This window comes from Notechis scutatus, chromosome 4 (assembly GCF_049901735.1).
Source record: "Notechis scutatus isolate UNSWTSFEM ecotype Mainland chromosome 4, rNotScu1.2, whole genome shotgun sequence".
Taxonomy (NCBI): Eukaryota; Metazoa; Chordata; class Lepidosauria; order Squamata; family Elapidae; genus Notechis; species Notechis scutatus.
The window spans coordinates 23,282,841-23,306,288 of NC_142012.1; the positions used below are offsets into that span (position 1 = coordinate 23,282,841).

General features: G+C 34.4%; 1 protein-coding gene across 3 annotated transcripts in view; it reads right to left on the reverse strand.

The window, feature by feature from the left end:
• The window catches only part of TBCK (TBC1 domain containing kinase), a 92,643-nt gene that overhangs the window by 67,745 nt on the left and 1,450 nt on the right, over positions 1-23,448 (reverse strand). For all 3 annotated transcript variants that reach the window (XM_026668655.2, XM_026668656.2, XM_087962938.1), the window contains exons 2-4: positions 21,622-21,840; positions 16,387-16,459; positions 96-210 (exon numbers count right to left, since the gene is read on the reverse strand). In XM_026668655.2, the coding sequence (XP_026524440.1) occupies positions 96-210; positions 16,387-16,459; positions 21,622-21,814 (381 nt within the window). In that variant the 5' untranslated portion in view covers positions 21,815-21,840. The remainder of the gene's footprint in view (positions 1-95; positions 211-16,386; positions 16,460-21,621; positions 21,841-23,448) is intronic.

The following is a 23,448-nucleotide window of genomic DNA, read 5'->3' on the forward strand; positions in this document are numbered from 1 at the left end:
GTGGTGAAATTAGAATTGCTCACATACGCCTTTTCCTCAGGCCTCTGACCTCCATGTATAAATATATAATAGAAGACTAATAGACAAAGACTCACCTCTCCGTCCATGAGGATATTATGAGGTGAGAGAGCTCGGTGGACTATTCCATGCTCATTAAGATACTGCAAGCCTTGTAGCACTTCAAAGGCGATGGATAAAGTTCTAAAAGGACTGCAATGAAAGATTGCCAGGTTAGAATACTTCTGAGGCAACAATATTGTTGGCTGATGTTTTCATACCACGTTCTAAAAGATTTTGTAATCTGTTATATTTAATACATTGTGAGTTAGTTTGAGGAGGCGTTTGACAACCAGGAGGCCTTTCATTAAGAAAACAAATAAAAGCAAGGATTGTGATAGGTGATAGATTTAAAAATCTAAGATTTCTTTCTCGCTTGAAGACTTCATTGTCTCTGTAACTCAGAGTGACATCAATAGCACAATTTTATTTCTGCAAGTCAAAATTCAAGCTAAGTTCAGTGATTTATTCCAAAGTAAGTATTGCCAAAACAAGCAACTACATTTCACACAAAAAATGATGGCTAACTTCTTAAAATAGGTGGTTAATGGTCCCATAGAGCATGGAGCATCTTCTCCAAACCCATTTATTCATATTACAAGAAGCAAGAATCATACTTTACACATTAGTTTTAGCTGCCAGGAGTACACGGTAATACAAAAAGCATTTCATCCTCCCACTGCCCTCTATAACAATCAACCTAGATATGTCAGAGACTAATCCAAAGGATGATATGACCTGATCAAAACATTGGTAGAAAATGCCCAGCTAAAACGTAGAAATTTTATATGCTGGGGCATATAAATCCGTACATGTAGTTGGCAGGTGAACTACACCATGCCTGAGGTCCTTTCTAACACTTTACTGCAGGGGTCTTCAAACTTGACAGCTTTAAGACTTGTGGACTTTAACTCCCAGAATTCCTCCTCCAGTCATGTTAGCTCAGGAATTCTGGGAGTTGAAGTCCACAAGTCTTAAACTTGCCAAGTTTGAAGACCTTTTCTCTACTGAGAGCATTATTACACACTTGGGATGCTTTATTTGATCCCCAGATTTATGAAATGTGTAAATGGGAAACTGTACATCTCCAAGACACTAGAGGGCCTCCTTTGCATATATATTGTCCACAAAAGATAACTGTGAAAGGCCTTTCCCAAGTCATTTCAGGAGTCAATATAGGCTTAATTTCATACTCCCCACAGCTTAAATTATAAACATGACATGAACTGTTAAGTAAAAGTTGTAATGGATTAACTGAGGATTTCATTATGAGCCAATAAAGGCATTATTAACGTTCCCCTGGATCTGCCAAATCTTCTATGGGCGTCTAGATCTACCTTATGCTAGAACATGTGCAGGTTATGGGAAGAAATCACATTTTTTCATATTGTTTTGCCCATGAGTCAAGAACTCTATCAATAATTACTTAAAGGAAAATAGGGAATGACATAAGCAGACAAGACGACTCTAAAGTTTCTTTTTTTTAAAGTGCATCTGTTTGTTTGCATAAGATCCAAAGCTTAAAACAACTCTAATTAGATGCAGAGATATTGCAGAGTTTACAAGTAAGCTTAAAATCATACTACTTGTGTAATGAATGTATTCACATACATCAATAGGCAATTTCTGGATACAAAGACTCAAAAAATAGATCTTTTTAATTATCAGCCCTAAGTCTTATTTTACACAAATACACTGAAGGTTTTGTCTCACTCTTATCTCAAAAATATAGATTTAATTCAATTCTATGTATAAAAACCAGTTAGTGGTCAGCACAAAACATGAAAATACAGAATTTGCCACCCAATTCTATAACAGAAAGTTAATTTATCTTTCTTTTCACCAATAAGAAATTTCAATAATGTGGGAAAATAGTAGGCTGCCTGTTTAAAAAAAAAAGATTAATATGCTAAATAATTTCCTACTGCTTCTGGCTATTTAAAATTAATGTGGGTTTCTGAGCCTCACTTCCTAATTCCTGTAGCAAGAACATAAAGACAAAAAAGAAGCTAAAATTGTTTTACATGCTATTATTTATCCATCAAACTCAGTACTTCTAGTTTTCATGTCAAAGGTCTTTTCTCAGATTTAATTGGAATTTTCTATTTGTAAAGGATCTATTTATTATATGTGCCTTTCAGGTTATTTCCTTTGAGAGTATGAATTTGCAAAGAACAGAAAATTAAAGAAATGAAAGGCACAAGGTAAGAAAACACAACAAAAATAAATCTAAGCTTGATTGATCCTATATGGAATTGACAAACACTCAGGCTGCCATTTAATATTCAAGGTCTAATTTGCCCGGTCCACCCTGTGGTGGAAGTGTGTAAAGAGATCCATTTTGAGTGGGGAAAAAAGTAGACTTCAGAAACTGGATTAGCAACAGACATTTCTCTATGTCTGTTAGGGATATCATTTAGGGATAATTTTTACTTATTTCCTACCCCCACTTTAATCTTTCAGAATAAAAAATTACATGAGTGCAATTTTAAATATACGTTGTTTAAACAAAATATACCTTTATGAGATGGAAATATATCCTGTGTCCATCTGAAACTAACAGCCAATGCAAAGAAGCAGAACATTACAGGAAGAATAATTCATGCTTTCAAAACATGACCTCAAATGACCTAGGTAGGAGGACTGGTAATAACACCTCATTCACTGAAGGAAATGTTAGTAAAGAAAAACAAAACTGGCTATAAAGGAAAGCAAAATTTTCTAATGTTAAAGATTCAGCAGTGACTATTTCACCAGCATTGTACAAATGTTGTGTGTAATGGGGGTTGACTTCTTGAATCCCTATGGTAGTTCACAGTGAGCCTGTGTTTATTGGATTATTAATACAAAATTGTAATAGTGAGAACATTTTAAAGGTATTCATACCTGCTTCTTACTAACTTTAAACTTTCGTTGTAGAATATAGATGTATTTAATTTCTATAATCCAAAATTGATCAGGAATTTAGAATATGCAAAAATGCCAAAGAATGGATATTTTGTACTGGAATCTAGATTTGGATCTGTATTTTAGTTTAGAATACAAAGAGGCTTTTTTATAAAGCCATTCATATTTTAAATTTATTTTGTCCTCTTTTCTATTTGTGCATTGCAGGATTTTATAATTATGTGTTCCTGTACTAGCAATTAGAATAGAATTCTTTATTCTTTATTGGCCAAGTGTGATTGGACACACAAGGAATTTGTCTTGATGCAAATAATCTCAGTGTACATAAAAGAAAAGATACATTCCTCAAGGACCAACAATTACTTGAAGTAAACAAGCAATTATATTAATCAATAATAACTTGTCCATCTCATTTTTGTTGTACTTGTTTGCCTGGATTTTAAACAGATGTTTCTCCAGTAATTCTTGAAGAAAGGAATCATTGAACCAGTGACATTTCATAGACCAGGAAAACACTTTTTTATTTGTTTTTCTTTCTGATTACAACCCTTTGAATTCCAAGAATCCTTTAAAAACTTTTTCCAACAGAAATGAAGACCTACTTGACAATAAAAATTACTCTCTAGAAAGTGCTTCCAGATACTTAAAATACTTGGAACTGAATCATTTTGAGTTTGGAATTGAGTTTCTTTGTGCTTTTTCAGCTGCAATTATTTTTAAAATAGCAATCCATTCATACTATTAGCTATGTTTTAATGTATATCCCCCCCTAAATAATTCCTAACAGGAAATTTCTAATTCATCATAGTTTTTTTCTTTCCTTAGAACTACATTTGATGTTGCATAAAATGACCCTGTGTACTATGCTCTAGCTTAAAATTGCACAAAACAACAAATTTGTCCGAGGGTATCCTGGACTGCTTCTTGTACTTTATCCTTTAATGTGAATCCAAATGTATTACATCAATTTAATAACATTTAAAGCCATGGATTAATGAAAAAGTGTTGATACAGCAGACTGATAGGGTTATACTCTCAGTTTTCAACACAACACTATTATAACAGAAGAAAAAAGTGAGTATAAAGCCTGCCTAACCTTTTGTAACAAACACAATATGATATGATCAAGAAAAACAGATGTCGAGTAGGAAGATCTAAGGTAGGGCAGTGGTTAAATATTTTGTTTTTCATTATTAGCCAACCTAGTTCAAGAGAGACATTAACAACCACATAAGTTCCCTAGTTTCCTAGCAGTGCTGAGTTACAACTCCCATCACATTCAGCAAGAAGCATATGAGGCTATATGAGGCCAAGCAACATCAATATCTTTTTCATCTTTTGCAAAGACGAAATTACACAATGTCATAGTAGTCCTAGGCTGAATGGGAGGACAGCATTTATTTTACCCAATTTCTTGCATATAAGTGCCCATAAAACCAGATAACAGTCAGTTGACAGAGGCAGTGAATACATACCATTAGAAACTAAGAACACTGAATAAAATTAGAATAAAAACACTTATTTTTTAGAGTTAAAAATAAGGAAGATTGGGAATATTATACAGTTTGGGAAAAATGGTATCAGTGGATAAACAATAAGAATCAGAAATGTACAGATTAGAAAGAGATAGGTATTGTTAGGTATAACATTGATACCAAATATGGTTTGGGTGAATAAATATATAAAACTTAGATATCATGGTTTAAGTGCTTATCACTTTAAGCACAATGCAGCAGGCAATTAGCCGATTAAGGGTGCGGTTAGAAGTTACTATATAAGGAAGCATTAGAAGCTGGAAAGCTTGCTGCTACTGACTGTCTGGCTGTAACTGTGTGCTGCTGCGACTAACTGTGATTACTGACTGTGAGTGCCTGTGACTGAACTGTTTTTGTTTGCTACTGTTTGCTGATTTACTGCGTAATTCTACTGATTATCCAGCGTTTGTTTCTCTGAAGAGTGAAACCGGAGGAGGAGAAGATATCTTTATCGGCTGATAAAGATATTGCAAGGACTCTTAACTTGGACTATACTAGTGAGTCTTACTGGATGGAAATACTGTGAATGACTTAATGGACTGAATGAAAATGCTTTAAACTCTAACTGGATTAAAAACTATTTAAACTACAAACAGTGTTTGTGTTCAGTGTGTGTATACTCTGGGGCCCTTCCGCTCTCCTTTGGTTGCCTGGTTTGACTACTGCTGCAATACTCTTCTAGGGGTTAATTTCCAAACCCTAACATTGGTTATGGGCCCAGCAGCATAGTCTAACTAACCAGGATATAGCAGAGAGAGTTGGTGTGAGTTGCACATTACTGTAAAAACAAACTGTTTTAATTAGTTTAAAATAGTCAAAATATCTGAGAGTAATGGCACAAGTAAATTTGTCACAACTGTCCATGATATCCAGGCTGGATGGAACAAACTATGTTTCATGGTCAATGAAATGTAGTTTACTTCTACGCAGAGAAGGTTTGTGGGACATTATAGCAAACCCACCAGATGTGAGTAGCTGGGATCCTGCTAATGATGATGATAAAGAAAAGTTACAAGACTTTAAACTGAAGAATGAGCAGGCTTTATGCATCATAGGACTGACTCTCTGTGATCAGCAGCTTGTCCATATTCGTGGAGAAGAAAATGCTGCAAACTGCTGGGAGAACCTCAGGAAGATTTATGTTCGGGACAGTGTAGGAGCACATATAAATCTTACACGGAAGCTTTTTCGAACGCATCTTCAGAGGAATGGAGATATGTTAGTTCATTTAAACTGTATGAAGAGCATTTTTCAAGATTTGCAAGAAAAAGAGCTTATATTTAATGAACTGCAACAAGTCTACATAATATTATCTTCATTAGATCAAAGCTATGATGACTATGTGACTTCGTTAGAGGTATTGCCAAAAGAAAGCCTCTCATTAACCGAGATTACAGGCAGGCTACTAGAAGAAGCCAGAAGAAGGCGTGAGCGTGACGAGATGAGAGAAGATAAGAAAGAAGAGAAATTATCTTCAAAGCCTGTAAGAAACCAGCTAAGCAAAGTACAGCACCTGGAAGAAGAGAATTTATTTTCGACGGCATACACAATTAAAAAATGTTTTAATTGTGGAGGCAGAGGACATTTGGCAAGATTCTGAAAAAGAGAAAAAGCCAGAATGTAAAAAGCCAAAGAAAGCATTTGAACTAGCCACGTTTAGCAACTCTGATGTGAAGAATAATTTATGGGTGGTTGACAGTGGCGCATCCCACTGCATCACAAGAGATAAGACAAAATTTATAAAAATGTCTACAAGTTCTCAACATATATCTCTTGCCAATGGCTGGAACCTGAAAGCGAAAGGTCAAGGTTTTGCACGTTGTCCGTACATAAACCAGGATATAAAAATGTTGTATGTACCGCAACTAAAGTTTAATTTGCTTTCAGTAAGGGTATTAGATAAATTAGGTTATGTAATTACTTTTAAAGATAATAATTGCATAATTGAAAAAGATAACAAAAGGGTAACTGCAGCTTTAAATGGAACATTATATGTCTTAGATAATAGTAAGAAAGGGGAGGCTCAAACTGTATTTAATAATATAAAGCCTCATGAAGAATGTATCCATTTATTGCATAGGCGTTTGGGGCATGTAAATTTTAAAATGCTAAAACGTACAGTTGAGTTATCTGAAGGAATAAGGTTAAAACCTTGTGATAAATATTTGCGTTGTAATGTTTGCTGTGAAGATAAGAGCAAGGTATTGCCTGCAAATAGGCTAAATGGTTTCAAAACAAAAGAACCTTTAGAAGTAGTATTTGCAGACATCATAGGTCCAAAGAAACCCAGTATGGGGGTGCTAGATATATACTGAGCATTATGGACCATTATTCTAGATATGGGTTTTGCTATTTAATGAAAAGCAAAACTGAAACATATCAACATTTTTCAATTGGCTTAGGTTTGCTGAAAGAAAGTCTAAAAGGCAACTGATAACCCTGGTGACAGATAATGGCACGGAATTTATTAATAACAAATTCCAGAACAGACTTAAGGTAGCTGGAATAGAGCATAAGAAGTCTGCTCCATACAGGCCAGAACATAACGCTTTTATTGAAAGAAGAGGCCAAACACTACAGGCAATGGTTAGAACAATGTTAAATGATTCTGGGTTACCTGATTCTTTGTGGGGGAGGCTACAATGTGTGCTAATAACATATTGAACAACGTTGTTAATATAACAACAGGTGAAATACCATTCACCAGATGGCATGGCAGGAAACCTGATCTAAGTTACCTGCACACATTTGGTGCACCAGCATGGGTGCATATTCCTGCACAACTCAGAAAAAAAGGGCAACATAGAGCTAAAAGATTTTTCTTCGTTGGTTATCAGGCAAACCATAGGGCATATAGATTTTGGGAGAAAGGCACATCTAAAGTGTTATGTAGTGCTAGTGCCCAATTTCTAGAACATGAAGGATGGGAGAAATTAGAACAGGATGCCAATAAAGATGTAATTATTGAATCCTATAGAAATCCCATTAGTTATCCCTGTAACTTTAAAAATAAAGTAAAGAGACAAATACAGGATGAAATAGTGCCCATAAAGGAAGAAACAGATTCAATAGCTGAACAGGATGAGGAAGATGAACAGGTAGTAGTTCAACAAAGTCCTCCTGTAAGCCCTGTAATTCCCAGAAGAACTACACGTGTATCTAGACCGCCTGATAGGTACCAGGCTAACACAGTGTGTCAGATTAAAAAAGTATCCTAATAAGGAAAAAGAAAAATGGTATGCAGCAATGAATAAGGAACTAAATTCATTAAGAGATATGAAGGTGTATGAAAATGCCAAATTACCTGCAGGAAAGAAATCCATTGGCTGCAAATGGATATTTAAGGTAAAAATAGATAAAGATGGTAATTTAATTCATAAGGCAAGGTTAGTAGCCCAAGGTTTTAGGCAGAATGCTAATGACTACGATGAGGTGTTTGCACCTAGTCTTAAGGCAGCAACCTTGAGGGCAACTTTAGTGTGGGCAGCTAGTAAAAACTATATAGTTAACCATCTAGATGTGGAAACTGCTTACTTGCACGCCCCATTAAAACATATTATTTATATGAAAAAACCTGTTGGTATTAAAAGTGAAAATAAGGATAATAATGATTGTTGGTTGTTAAAGAAAAGTCTCTATGGTCTTAAACAATCAGGCTATGAATGGAACCAGTATATTGTAAAGGAACTAAACAATATAGGATTTAAAGCTGGTTTAGCCGATCCATGTCTGTTTAAGAGGGAGACAAATGGGAACGTATCATTATTATTACTATTCACAGATGACATTGCATTGATAACTGAAACTAATGATGAAGCAAATAAAATAATAACATCATTAGGAAAGAGAATAAAGATCAAGCAATTAGGGGAGATAAAGAAGTATCTCGGTTTGAATATAAAGAAAACACGGAAAGGTTTTAAGATATCTCAGGAAGATAAGATAAGCAAATTGCTAAAAGATTACAAGATGGAGCTTTGTAAGCCAGCTAAGACTCCAATGAGTCAGGAGTTTAGCAACACTGATGTACAAAGCCCTGAGTTTGATAAGGTGATTTATCAATCTTTAATTGGTAGTTTGAGTTATATTAGTAATTGGTCTAGACCAGATATATCGTACTGCGTGAATCAGTTGGCTAGATTCAATTCTGCACCATGTGAAAGACACTGGAATGCAGCTAAGAGGATATTAAGATATCTTAAAAAGACAATGAATTATTCATTGTATTTAGAACCAAAGGGTGATTTAATTTTGAGTGCTTATGCAGATGCTAGCTTTGCATCAGAAAGAGACACTAGAAAGTCGACTTCAGGAACAGCCATAATGCTGGGTAAGACATTAATAGGCTGGAAGTCAATAAGACAACAGCATATAAGTTTGTCTACTATGGAGGCAGAATTCTCCTGTTTATCATTGTTATGTACAGAGTTAATAATGTATAAACAAATGTTAATTGATATAGGTATAACTGTAGATTATCCTATAATTATACATGAAGATAATCAGGCAGCAATTCAAATGGCCACAAATATTGGAGTAAAAACAAGGAGCAAGCATACAGATCTAAGATACCTAAACGTGAGACAATCTGTAAGAAGTAAGATGATTCAGCTAGAGTACTGTATGTCGGAGGACAATTTAGCTGATAATTTTACTAAAGCCCAAGGTGCCAGTAAGCACCAGGAGTGTTGTGAAAAATATGGGGTTAGATTGTAAGGTATTATATATTTATTTCACCCAAAAGGGGAGTATGTTAGGTATAACATTGATACCAAATATGGTTTGGGTGAATAAATATATAAAACTTAGATATCATGGTTTAAGTGCTTATCACTTTAAGCACAATGCAGCAGGCAATTAGCCGATTAAGGGTGCGGTTAGAAGTTACTATATAAGGAAGCATTAGAAGCTGGAAAGCTTGCTGCTACTGACTGTCTGGCTGTAACTGTGTGCTGCTGCGACTAACTGTGATTACTGACTGTGAGTGCCTGTGACTGAACTGTTTTTGTTTGCTACTGTTTGCTGATTTACTGCGTAATTCTACTGATTATCCAGCGTTTGTTTCTCTGAAGAGTGAAACCGGAGGAGGAGAAGATATCTTTATCGGCTGATAAAGATATTGCAAGGACTCTTAACTTGGACTATACTAGTGAGTCTTACTGGATGGAAATACTGTGAATGACTTAATGGACTGAATGAAAATGCTTTAAACTCTAACTGGATTAAAAACTATTTAAACTACAAACAGTGTTTGTGTTCAGTGTGTGTATACTCTGGGGCCCTTCCGCTCTCCTTTGGTTGCCTGGTTTGACTACTGCTGCAATACTCTTCTAGGGGTTAATTTCCAAACCCTAACAGGTATATATGTATAGGAGAAATTAGAAATGTACTTAAATGTATTTGAAAAACAAATTGATACGTTTGTACTGTCAAAGACGATCAAGTTTCATACAAAGTTATTTTTTTAAATTTATTTGTATTTTAATGTTTTAAAGTTTCAATAAAGGGTTTTTTTGGAAAAAAGAAAAATAAACTAAGAACACTGAGTTATAACAGTGTACTACAGCAGGTGAAAGATTTTTCCAAAGAAGCCTATAAATCCAACTGAAAGAATGCCTATCTCAAATTTAAGACAACCTCCTGCCCCTAAGGAAAGATAAAATAAAAAAATACACTACAGCTATAATGCTTGCACTATAGACATAGTGAATACACTATAGAACAAGTGAAGAACTACTATAGAACCAGTTCAAGACAACCTCTATTCAACTTCAGCCATAGCAATCTGTAGAATAATGCAATCTATTTCATTATGGTGTAAGTGGTGATAGACAGTGCTGCAGCTGCCAACAAAGTCCATGCAGTCCTTAGGCTGCATCTATAGAGCATTAATATCAAGATCACAGGAAGTGAAAGTACCACACTATACTGTACCAGCAAGTCACACTTGGAGTACTGATGCGGTTCTGGTTACCATGATACAAAAGGCACCAGAAAGAGTGCAGGGAAGAGCAATAAAAATGATAAAGGGTCTGGAAGCTAAATTGTACGACAGACAGCTAAGACAACCAGGTACGTTTAGCTTAATAAAGAAAAGGCTTAGGGGTGACATGATAGCCATCTTCCAATACCCAAAGGGCTGTAATAGAGAAGAGGGAGTTGATTTGTTCTCCAAAGCATTGAAGGCAGGACAAAAAGTAATGGGTAGGTAGAATCTCATCAGAGGAAGATCCAATCTGGAACTAAGGAGACATTTCCTGACAGTGAGAACAATTAATCACTCGAAAAGCTTCCTTCCCGGAGTTGTGGGAACTCTATCGCTGGAGGTTTTTAAGAAAAGATTGGACATCTATTTGGGACTAAGGACTCCTGTTTTGGATTAGAAGACCTCCAACATTCCTTCCAGCCCTATGTTTCTATGATTCCTAGGTTTGCAGTAACTTATTTATTTATTAATTTTACACACTACTCATGACATGTTACACTAAAAAATAAACAATGTTAAAACCAGAAACAATTATATAAAAATACAGTAACAGAGATGGCAGTCACTCATCATCTCCCAAATGTTCTCTACTCAATGTCTATTTTTACCAGCTTTTTGAAGAGCAGTAGTGAGCATACTGACCTGACCTCAAGAGGAAACTGTTTGATAAAGTTAACTGATCCACATTCCTAAATCAACTATTCTCTCTCATACTATCATTCTTATCTCAAAAAACAAAACAACAACATAGTATCATGTAAACAGAGGTGTGGGGAGGAGTTGTTGTTGGTATCTATAGTTGGGTGTAAAACCAGCTCAAACAACATGTTCCTAAAGCAAGAAATGGCTGTTTGGCACATTGAATAGGTACATCTTACTCCCCAACATTTTGTTACAAGGCAATGCAATGCTTATAAAAATGCAATAAGCGAAGCCATCGTTAAAACATAATATTCAAACCAGCATCAAACAGTGAATTCAGATCTTTCTCAAGATTAAAGAAACCATAGCTTCTGACACTAAACCTAGGTTAACTATGATCCTTTTTTCCAGATATTTAAGATCATAGATCAGCTCAGAGCACTTGTAACACAATAGATGTGCTATCCCAATACAATATTTTCTGCTTTAGTTTTGAATTTTTTGTAATTCTATTTCAGTTCCAAATTTGTATTTATTAAAAAAATAAAATAATTAAGAAAAGGAGAGTTGGATTCTATATAAACAAATCATGACTAATGGGTTGGGTTTTTTCCCATTTCCTTTTCTATATTATGACCTCACTACAACAAATACTGTTTTGGAAATGAATTTCTGGAAAAGGAGTAAAAAGAAATAAATTCTAAAAAGATTACATACCCCAAAATGTGATTTGTCATACTTGGTGAGATTTAAATGGTTTACTTTCTTCCTGCATGTAGGCAGGTAACTTGTTACTCTTTTTCATTACATCATATTGTCTTGAACTTTAATTTATTCTCAGACTTTGATCATATTTCTCCATGTCCATGTATTCAACACTTAACTCGAGATTTTATTAAGACAAATAACATGGATCCATGACTGAGAATGAAAACAAAAACAACACATTTGTTTTGTAAAGAGAGAATAGATGTTTTTGATCTGTATGTTGATCAACCAAGTTCTCTCTGACAAGATTAATTTCTCTCTTTCAATTATTAAAAACAAAATCATTCTTCCTCTTTCAATGAAGAGCATAAACAGACTTTTTAATAAATAAAAATGATCAATTTTTCTGACTGCTCCCCTCTAGTGCTTGTTCATTTTCAGTAACACAACTTAGGGTACCAGTCTCAAGTGTGAGCATTACTTAGGGGTTCAATGCTCTAAATAAAATCACCATAAAGACAACCCTTGAATCCACATTAGTTTCTGCTCCTGAATACAAGAGTATTCAATTGCTCAAAAATATAATATAGATGTTCTCGACTTACAGTTCTTCATTTAGTGACAGTGAAAGAAGTGACTTATGACCATTTTTCACACTTATCACCATTGTTGCATCCCCATGGTAATGTGACTTACATTTGGATGCTTGACTCACATTTATGATTGTTGCAGTATCCCGGAATCATGAGATTTTCCTTTTGCGAACTTCTGACAAGCAAAGTCAATGTGGAAATCAGATTCACTTAACAATTGTGTTACTAATTTAAGAACTTAACAAATGTGATGAGAAAAGTCGTAAAATGGGGCAAAACTCACTTAACAAATTTCTCACTTAACAACAGAAATTTTGGGATCAATTGTGGTCATAAATTGAGGACCACCATTATGTACGTATATACAAAGTATTGAAAAATCTTCCTTTACATGACGCTTACCTCTCATTTGATTCTGCAAGATAGTACAACAGTAATGTTTTTACTGTTGAACAGAACAAAGATATCTAATTCAGAAAGTAGACAGTACTTCAATAAAAGCAAATAAAGTCTACTCATCCGAATCAGATCATGTTTTCCACCAAGCTAGTAAAGAGCTGCAGACATTGTCTGCTTCCGATCAAGGATTCTATGTATAACACATTATACCTCTGTATTTCTCTGATGGTTCACTGGTAATTTTTCAAAACCATAACCTCTGAAACATATGACAACTTTGTTTGAGTGAAGACATATTATGTTGACTTAGCTCAAAAATTTAGAACTGTCCACAAAGTCATTCAGGTGCCAAAAGTCTGCATACTCTTTTCCTAGATTTTAATTTCAAAGTTTCAAAAGGCAATTTTTAAAGCACCATATAAAGTACCATATGATGAAGAATAAAGTAAAAAATTGCCTTCTTTAAACCCTTGAAAAAAGCTTCCCATAAATGTTTGTGAAAATATAGGTAGTCCTTGTGTTAAAGAATGTCCAGTTTATGGACAACCTATAGTTAGTTATGGATGGGCTGTTGATTCAAAGTGGTAGATGGCACTCTCCCTCTATATCCCAGCCAGCAAACTATCCAAGCCACACAATGCCCCCATAAACACCACAAAGTAGTGAATGCATTTTTAACATACTGTGTAGCCTGTTTTCAGTAGTTCATGAAAAACTTGTGGAAGGAGAACACCATCCGTGATTTTACCTTGCAAATGCCCCTTCTGTTATATTATCCTTCAAACTCAAATGGGAGTAGAATTTATACAGTACAAAGGAAGATTTTTAAATGGTTTATGTATACATATTTATGAACAAAATGATGGAACAAGAGTACTGTAAATGGTAACTTTCACTCGTGATCTTTTCTCCCCTTATCTAAACTTTTAAAGAGCCACACACATTGACACACAGATTCTCTCCCTCTCTCTTCAAACTGATATTAATACCTGTTCCAACTTACATAAAATTCAAGTAAGAAGCAGATTGAGGATAGGAACTCATTCTTAGCAAAGGGACTGCCTGTATTATACTAATGGACAATACAAGTGGTAATAAAAATACATTAATTCTGAAATTCTGAAACACTTCATAATGCATTCTCTCTCTCCCTCCCTTTCTCCCCCCCCTCCCTATCTTCACACACATGCACACAAACATACATATACAGTATGTGTGCACATATTTATATATCTGCAGTATGTCTATTTACACATACATACACATACAGCAGAATGCTGCTAAATTAGTATTATGCACTATATATCAGGTTAAGATTGAGTACTTAAGACTTTTCATACATTTAAACTCAATACAAGTTCAAAGAACTTATACTATTTTGCTTAAACTATTTTTTCTTTTTTTGCTGAACAACCACAATTTATCTTTACCTACGAAGGGTGTTTAGGAAGGAAATAAAGAGTTCTAATACCACAGTACATGTATGAAAATAAGGTGTTTTTTGAGATTATAGACTGCAACAATACACCCACCAAATTACCACCCCAGACTTGACCAAGAGAAACAGAACAATCCAATGGGTTTATGGAAAAAGTCCTCATCTATTCAAAGGGGTAAACTTTGCTAACTAGGCATGCACAAAATTCCAGTGGACAGTACTACAATCTTTGTTTTTAATTGTTTTAGGCCAGTGATTCATCAAATGTTATAAAAATGATCTTAGACTATTTGAGACATTTAATTCACTTTTAAAACTCTAATCTGCTCTTCTAATTGTATCTCAGTGAAATATTGGATACCTCTAAGAAATAAATTGAAAATTAAAATACACACAGACAGGGAAAACAAACAAAATAGAAAAAAGAATAATCTTGCAAACTCATAATAGAAGACAAAATATACAGAAACATACAAATACCTAGCTCATATGTAATATATACAGTGATCAATGACTTCATATGTTTAGCTGCGAAAAAAGAATCAGACAGCTGGAAACCTGCTATTTTCCATTTTGCAAGGAAATATGCACTGTCCACTCTGGTATCTTCAATTTCAACACAGCCTAACAAATTTCTTGCTGACTTGACATCAGCTTATGTTACAGGTGCAAAGGACATTTTTTCTGACAAGTGTAATGAATTAATCTATAAACCATAAGGACAGCTTTCCTCATTCCATAACAGTTTCAGAAATTAATTGCAAAAGCATTCACATCAACTTTTGGCTGTTCTATCTTGAATCAATACAAACTAAATATATATGAAGCATTGGAAAATCTGTTGCAAAATTAATTCACCAAAATGGATTAAGGAACATAATGGAGTATTTCCCTTTCTTTAATTATTTCTGGCTATTCTATTGAAAGAGCTTACAAAAGAAAACAATGTTCATTTTAATTAAATGCAATACATTTTTTTTTCCTGGGCACACTATAATTTTCCTTGAGGTAAAATAGTATTTTTATTATACTGAAACCATGCCGCATTACTGGCTTGAGTATGATACAGAAAAGATATTTTATATGTATGTGCTGCTTAATGTGAATCTTAATCACTGGTATTATCTCTCTGTGTGTGCATGTGTGTGCATAAATGCAAACAGTGCTTTCATATAAATTTCTTTGGTAAGGATTTTTTAAAAGAATTTTGAAACATGTTTCCAGGTTTTAAGCTTTTTGAGGAACAATGGAAATAAAATATTGAAAATAAAAATTATGTTGCTTATGTGTACAGATGCATACATAAGCAAGAATATTCAAGCAAACCTTTTGGTGTATAAAATGCTTTGAAACCAAGGCTACGCTGAAGATACTAACTTTGCTTTTACATAAAACAGTGCAAAATTTTGATGCAAAAAATGTAAGGACCACTTCAGGATGGAGGGGGGCGGTCACTGCATTTAAAAGTGTTGTGACATTTGATTCTGTTCATATTGTTTTAAAGAGTTTGAGTTAACAGAATTATCTATAGTTAAGAGAAAAGAGACAAGACTATAATTCTCCTGCATAAGATTGTACTTAGGAATTTTTTCAGTAAATATAATAATACAAACACAATAAACTTAAGATCAATTTGCCATAGAAGTATTCTAAATAAATACAAGTAAAGAAATTTTTTTCATCACTACTCATAATTTAGACACTTAAAACTCTTTATAATCAATACACAAAGGAAGCTCTGTAATGCACACACAGATCTACCATAACTTCCAAGAAAATGTTTTTATGTTTATATTTTTCAAAGGCACAAATTTTAACCCCTAACACAAACAAAATATACTGGGAGAAATGTCTGGCAGGTTCCATCATTTTCATTAAAAAAACCAACACACAACTTTTCTCCTTTTACTGCAGAAGTAAATATCTGTTTTATTCTAAGCATGTGTTAATCTGGCTGCCAGAAGGATACACCAAAGCTGGAAGATGTCAGGTCTGAATCTATATAGACCTGTAAAGATAGTTAAATTTTTAAAAGAAAAAGTGTATCTGGACTTTTTCACTTAAAGTAGATAAACTTTCAGTTAGCATGTTTTCTTGCCATGTTTTTTCTTGATATCATACCTCACTGGTTTCCTGTCTTGAAGCAAATCTTCTAGGCTGTTTCTACAATGTTCAGCAACAACCACCAACCTCTCTGATGGAAAATATAGGGATGAACAAAGACAGTTTTAGTATAATAATATGCACATAGACACCAAACACTTTTACTTTAACATCTTGTCAAAATTAAAACCATATTATGACACACTGCATCATATAATGCAAAGAAGATGCCTACATAGTTATAACACAAGGAATCCATTGTGCTAGGATCATCAAAAGGATCCTTCTAGCCTCCAAAATACACCTATGATACCATGAGATGCATCCCATCTTAATTTTTTGTTTGTTTATTCGCAAACAAAATTAAAACTAGAATCTGGAATTCCACAAAGTAAAAATCTCCAAATTTAACCTTTGCTTCCAAGAATGCCCTTGGATTCGAGATAGGTCTCATAAGGATTATTAGAAATTTAAAAAATGGTGAGTTATAGTTATAGTTCAGCGCTTGCATTGAAATATGTCTGTCTGCTTGGCAGAGATAAGTTGGTTGCTGAGGTGTATTCTCAATGACTATAGAAAGGGGAGCAGCCTCATTAGGTTGCCTTGAGATATAAATTGGTATTTTATGACGAGCTGCCTTTATTGTGGCAGATAGTTGGTGAATAGGCAAATCTTCCTGCCCACAATTTTTTTTTGAATGTCAACATGTTCAAATACAGGTAGTCCTCGACTTACAACAGCTCATTTAACGACTGTTCGAAGTTACAACGGCACTGAAAAAAGTGACAGGACCATTTTTCACATTTATGACCACTGTAGTATCACCATGGTCATATCATCCAAATTCAACTGACTCTTATAGAGTCCCATAGTCACGCGATCACCTTTTGCGGACCTGACAAGCAAAATCAATGGGGAAGCCAGATTCACTTAATAGCTGAGTTACGAACTTAATAACTGCAGAGATTCACTTAACAATTCTGACAAGAAAGATAAAATTAGGCTCAATTGTGGTTGTAAGTCGAGAACTACCTGTATGAACACTTTGTTGAGAACTCTTACTTGGTGAATACTGAAGTTAACATATAGCTAGCAGTTATTTTTAATAACCAGTAAATCCAGATATTGTGTCACCAGTCAGATTTCATACACTTTTTTATCTACACTGCTCAAAAAAATAAAGGGAACACTTTAAACAACACAATGTAACTCCAAGTCAATCACACTTCTGTGAAATCAAATTGTCCACTTAGGTAGCAACACTGATTGACAATCAATTTCACATGCTGTTGTGCAAATGGAATAGACAACAGGTGGAAAGCATAGGCAGTTAGCAAGACATCCCCAATAAAGGAGTGGTTCTGCAGGTGGTGACCACAGACCACTTCTCAATTCCTATGCTTTCTGGCTGATGGTTTGGTCACTTTTGAATGCTGGCGGTGCTTTCACTCTAGTGGTAGCATGAGATGGAGTCTACAACCCACACAAGTGGCTCAGGTAGTGCAGCTCATCCAGGATGGCACATCAATGCGAGCTGTGGCAAGAAGGTTTGCTGTGTCTGTCAGCGTAGTGTCCAGAGCATGGAGGAACTACCAGGAGACAGGCCAGTACATCAGGAGACGTGAAGGAGGCTGTAGGAAGGCAACAACCCAGCATCAGGACCGCTACCTCTGCCTTTGTGCAAGGAGGGACAGAAGGAGCACTGCCAGAGCCCTGCAAAATGACCTCCAGCGGGCCACAAATGTGCATGTGGCTGCTCAAACAGTCAGAAACAGACTCCATGTGAGTGGTATGAGTTAAAGGGATAGCAATTTAGTGCTGAAATGAACAATAATTCTTGGTGAAACAGCTTATAACAAGATTGGTGAACATAATGGTTATGCCTTCAGCTATTCCTTTTCAATCTAAAATAAAAGACCATTTTTCCTGCTGGAACTTCTTAATGAACAGTCTTTCTAAATCTGCAACAATACTGCCACATTTCATACAAGCCGCATATAATGATTCCTGCTTTAACAAACAAAATGCTTAGTTATATAGGTTATGTTAGTTATACAACTAAAGCTAACTTTAATAAAACCCTCACTTAAAAAGAAACTAAACCTATCACGTTTCCCAAAGAGCATTTTATGTTAGGATATCAAGAAAACAATATACTGTAATCTATAATGAACATTAAATAGTATTTAGAAAACAGGAAAAAACTCAACCTTTGACCCAACTTTATATATAAAAATATATTATTCATAATGGAAAATTCACACATAATATACAACTTCTAAACAACTGGAAAGTACACAATATAAATAGAATATATGTAGCTGAGGAAAACCCGAAGAGCTATCATACACGCAACTAGCAATATTCTGGTGTTGATTATATGTAGTTTCTCAAATTCTCCTGCCCTTCAGATTTGTGAATTTCAACTTCTAGAATTCTCAGCAATAAGGATGTTTGTTGGGAATACTAGAAGTTAGTCCACAAAATTAGTTAATTATTCAGATAGGAACACTTGTGAAATAAATAAATAGAATTGCACAATAACCTCACTGCCAAATTGTACATATTGTTTGTTTGAACTGGTAAATAAGTACCACAGCTTTTATATCAGCTAAAAGCTATAGAGAATTGTAATTCTAACACAGACATTTTATACTCTTATAGTAACCCAGTTCATTATTTTCCCATTAAGAACTTATGTCAAACTACTTACATATGTATATGTATATGTATATATGTATATGTATATATATATATAACAGATACATTAAAAATCTTTGAGGTTTCAGGAGGTGGCACCACATGTTTGACTTTGGATAACAAAGCTAAGCAAGGTTAGGTCTGGTTAAAACTTAGATGTGAGACCACTTCAAAACAGAGGTCCTTAAGACAGCATCGGAACTCCATATTGGTTGTTTTGTTTTGCTAATTAATTTTATTTTAGGAATTTTAATTGGTTTGGGAACTGTTTGGGAATGTTTTCTGGACATTATATATTTATGTTGAGTGCAAAATTGCCAGGAGTGATTCAAGAGGGAAACAGTACAGAAATGGGATAAATAAATAGCCACTTACTTTTACTATTACAATGGCGTAATTGTTTTATCACTAAAGTATAACACTTAAAATGAGAAACAGTGGAATCTTTGATGTTTCCTATTCACCTCTTCTCTTTTTCTCTTTCATAGAAATATTTAAATAATTCATCTACAAGTAACTGTCAATCACTTCTTGAAATATAAAAAGTACCTAGTGTATAACATAATAGTGAGATGAATCAAACTTTTGGCTGATATGTCTATTGATTATGGCTTTTAGGCCCAATCTCAACAATATTCTCCATTGTCACTATATCTTTCCTTTCCTTGTCTGTATTTCAAAATGAAGTAAAGATCAATCCAGAGCAAACCTTTTTTTCCTTCTCTCTGCAACATTAACTAATATTGACTTTTAAGTTATACTTTAAAAAGTCACTGCGTGAATTAACTCAAAATGTAAAAAAAGAAATTAAATGGGATATCATTCAAAAAAATTAATAAAAGTGCGAATTGTTTTAAAACTATATTGTTAGTACTGTATAAAACTAAACTGTTAGTACTGTAGAAGGCCTAACACAGTCTTAATGCCTATCATGGAAAACTTTACTCCTTGGTATGCCATACAAAGGATATATTCCTCAATATTTGCTAGCAAAATGGAAAGAAAACATTCTCTTTACATGAATAATGGGCAAGATTCTCAGGTGGGATTTCGGTAATGGCAAAGGATTAAAATCATGCAATTCCAGGTGCCAATATCAAGTATACTTTTTACATAAATATTAATTGCATCAATGGCATACATAATGTTGCTTGCTTGATCTCATTCCATATGCTTAAACTCACACTGAAAAAAAGGGACAGGAAGTTAATAACTAACTTAACTCCATGCATTTAAAATGCACTGTGAACTAAATACTTCAGAATGTAGGCTATTGCTTCTGGTCTACCACAAAATGCCCTTAATTTTCATTAAAATCATGTTGGCTATACTGTGATTAGTTTCATGTTATGTGCACTCAACGACTATGGTTTGTAAACCATGATTTACGGCATAGCGTGATTTGTGCATCCATCTAGAGCTTTCCGTGAAAATAACAGCCAATTTGCTATATACACAGGCAGGCATATTAAAATCAACCAAGCCTAGTACAAAGTAAAAACTCAGCCAATCTAACATATATATCACAACCTTTTCTACAGTCAAAAGACAAGGCATATGGATTATTAGCTTACACCAACATTCCCTGACCTGGTGTCTTCCAGACATGCTGAATGATAGCTATTAATATCCAGGCTACACGGGATTAATGGGAATTATAACCAAGCTGTGGAGAGCCAGCAGCAACCATGTCATGTTATGACATCATCATGAAAATGGTGCAATTGTGTAATGACATTATGACGGTAGAAATACATCAGTCACCTAATGCAATTTTCTCCTACTTATGCTGAAGAAAGCAATGTATCTTAAAATACAATTTTTAAACCAGAAGAAATTAATATGTTTCACTACATTTTCATATGATGTGAAAAAGATGCAATTTAAATTGCATCATTCAATGATTTGCAATATTCTGAAGTCTATAAGGAATATATCAGGAGGTGTGAATGACAGCTGGCCCATCAATCTTACTATTATATGTGCCAGCAATACATTCTATAATTTAAGAATTGGGGGAGTAGGAAGTGGGGAAGAATTGTTGAGAGCGCCTTCTGTGAAGCACATTTCTTTTCAACTTCCAACATCAAAAGAGAGATTTAAGGAATTAAAGTGAAAGCAAAACCCACTGATGAAATACAGGACCTAGGAAATAAATGCAGTGAATGAAGTTCATACATTTAAAACCAAACAGAGCTCAGCAAAAAAAAGAAAGAAAGCTTGAAAGAGACAAAGGGGATAGAAGACAGAGTGTGAAAAAGAAAAGGAAATAGCTCAAAATTATCAGTGTAATCTGAACTACAGGATAACAAAGCCTGTAAGGAAACAGCAGCCACCTACATCTGTGTCTGTTATGTGTAACAATAGCGACAAGACTGAAATATGCTGCAACAGAGTCAGTCTGGAGGAAAGCAAACAACTGCCTTCGGGAAAAATAAATGTAGAAGTCTTTGAAGTCTCTAAAGTTCGGAAGAACATGAACAAAATAATTACTGTAACAGTCTTCCAATCACACCCAAAAAGTTATGGGGTTGAAAAGAACAATACACTTACCATGTTTTCCACGAGAAATATCCACGTACTGGCAAAGCCGGGGATGTGTGAGTGTCTTAAGAATCTGAAAGCGGCCCAGGATCTTTATGGAATTTGGAGTCAAAGGCAGACCATTGCTCCCACAAACATCATTTGGAAGAGCTGAAGCAAAAAAGGTGAAAGCGCCTAATTCTGAATCCTTTAAGGGAAACATGTCAGAAGTCTAGAACATGTGTGCCCCTGAAAGAGAAATGAAGAGGAATTGATGGAAGTAAGTTACATTCCTAGTTTTTACAACAGCAGTGAAACAAAATAAAAGCTGCTAAAAACAGATTAAAACCAAACAAAGATATTTATAAATCATGAGGTTACTTTAACATAGATTTCTTTTATATCATTCAGGCCACTCCAAACAGAAAACCCTAAATCTGAGATTATTCAGGTAGCCTTTAGAAAGAAATTATATGGATTAAACAAAATAGAGTGTATTTTATTTCCGTCATTACTGGTTCAAAAAGAAATAAAAGATAAAAGTATTTCACTTATAACAAAACCCAAAATATACCATTAATTTCCAGACAGAATAACTGTAAAAACAATTAGGAAAGTATTTAAAACAATCTCAAATAAATTTAACATTAAAAAGACAAAGACAATATATTAGCATTGAGATCTATCGAAAGAGTATATATTAATTTTTGCTTATACATTTTATTTATAAATCAAAAGAAAGCTGCTTTGATAGTACTGTACTGACTGTTTTTTAATTGGGAAATTAAAGTTGTATAGTTTGGGGCACTGATGCTTTAAACATGTCTATAAAAACAGCTTTCTCACTAATGGGATAGTAGTGGGTCTATCCCAGTAGTGGGATAGAAACACCCACTTCACACAGTGATCCTGAGTTTCAGGAATTGAAATTTCCATACCTGACAATATGCTGACAATTACACTGAAATATTTCGCCCTGAAAATTACAGTCTATGACTGTAATATTGTCTACTACCATATTACAGATATGTTCAGGTTCTGGGTGAAGATTATTTAGTATTAATATAATATTAAATATTAGGGTTAATTTAGCTGTTATGTATAATGAGGTGAAGTGTGAGTAATTCATTTCCTCCTTCACACTCCATGTATATCCATAAGCATCTCCATCCCATCCTTGACGAAGAGGCTAAGTATCCCATATAGAAGGAACATATTGCTCTTTAGCTAACAGAAGGCTATAGCAGTGCTTCCCTGTTATATCCTCTAAACAAACTCAAAGGGATTCAGTTTACAAAGCCTTTTGTGGACATGCACCACTGGAATATATGGGGGAGTTCAGATACTGTTTATTGATCAACCTCTCTATGGAATGAAGTTTTTAGTTTCAAGACCTAAAGCAGACATTCATAAAAGTAATTTTTTTTCACTATCTTTAGTTAATATTGTAATACACATAAATTTTATTATATCAAACAAAAGCTCCATTCAACAGGATCCATTTTATTTTTCAGCTAACATGGCTTACAATTGAAAGTATTGGAGAATATACGATGGTGACAATGAAACCTCTGGCATATATTAGTTTCCTTGGAACATTCTACAATATTTGTAATGAAAAGTAAATGAAGTCAGCATAACTTGGACCAAAATCTTTCCCATGGATAGGAATTAGTACCATTGTGGGCAAAATAAGTAGGCTTTATAAAAGCAAGCCTTGAGAGAAAGAAAACATTGGAAATCAAAGTGTTCAAAAGCAGGATAAACAAGAAATGAAAATGAAGCAGGATAGTTGAAATTCCTAAAGCAATTGGAAAAAAAAAGTTAAGAAATGAAAAGGGCAGTGGAGAATAAATA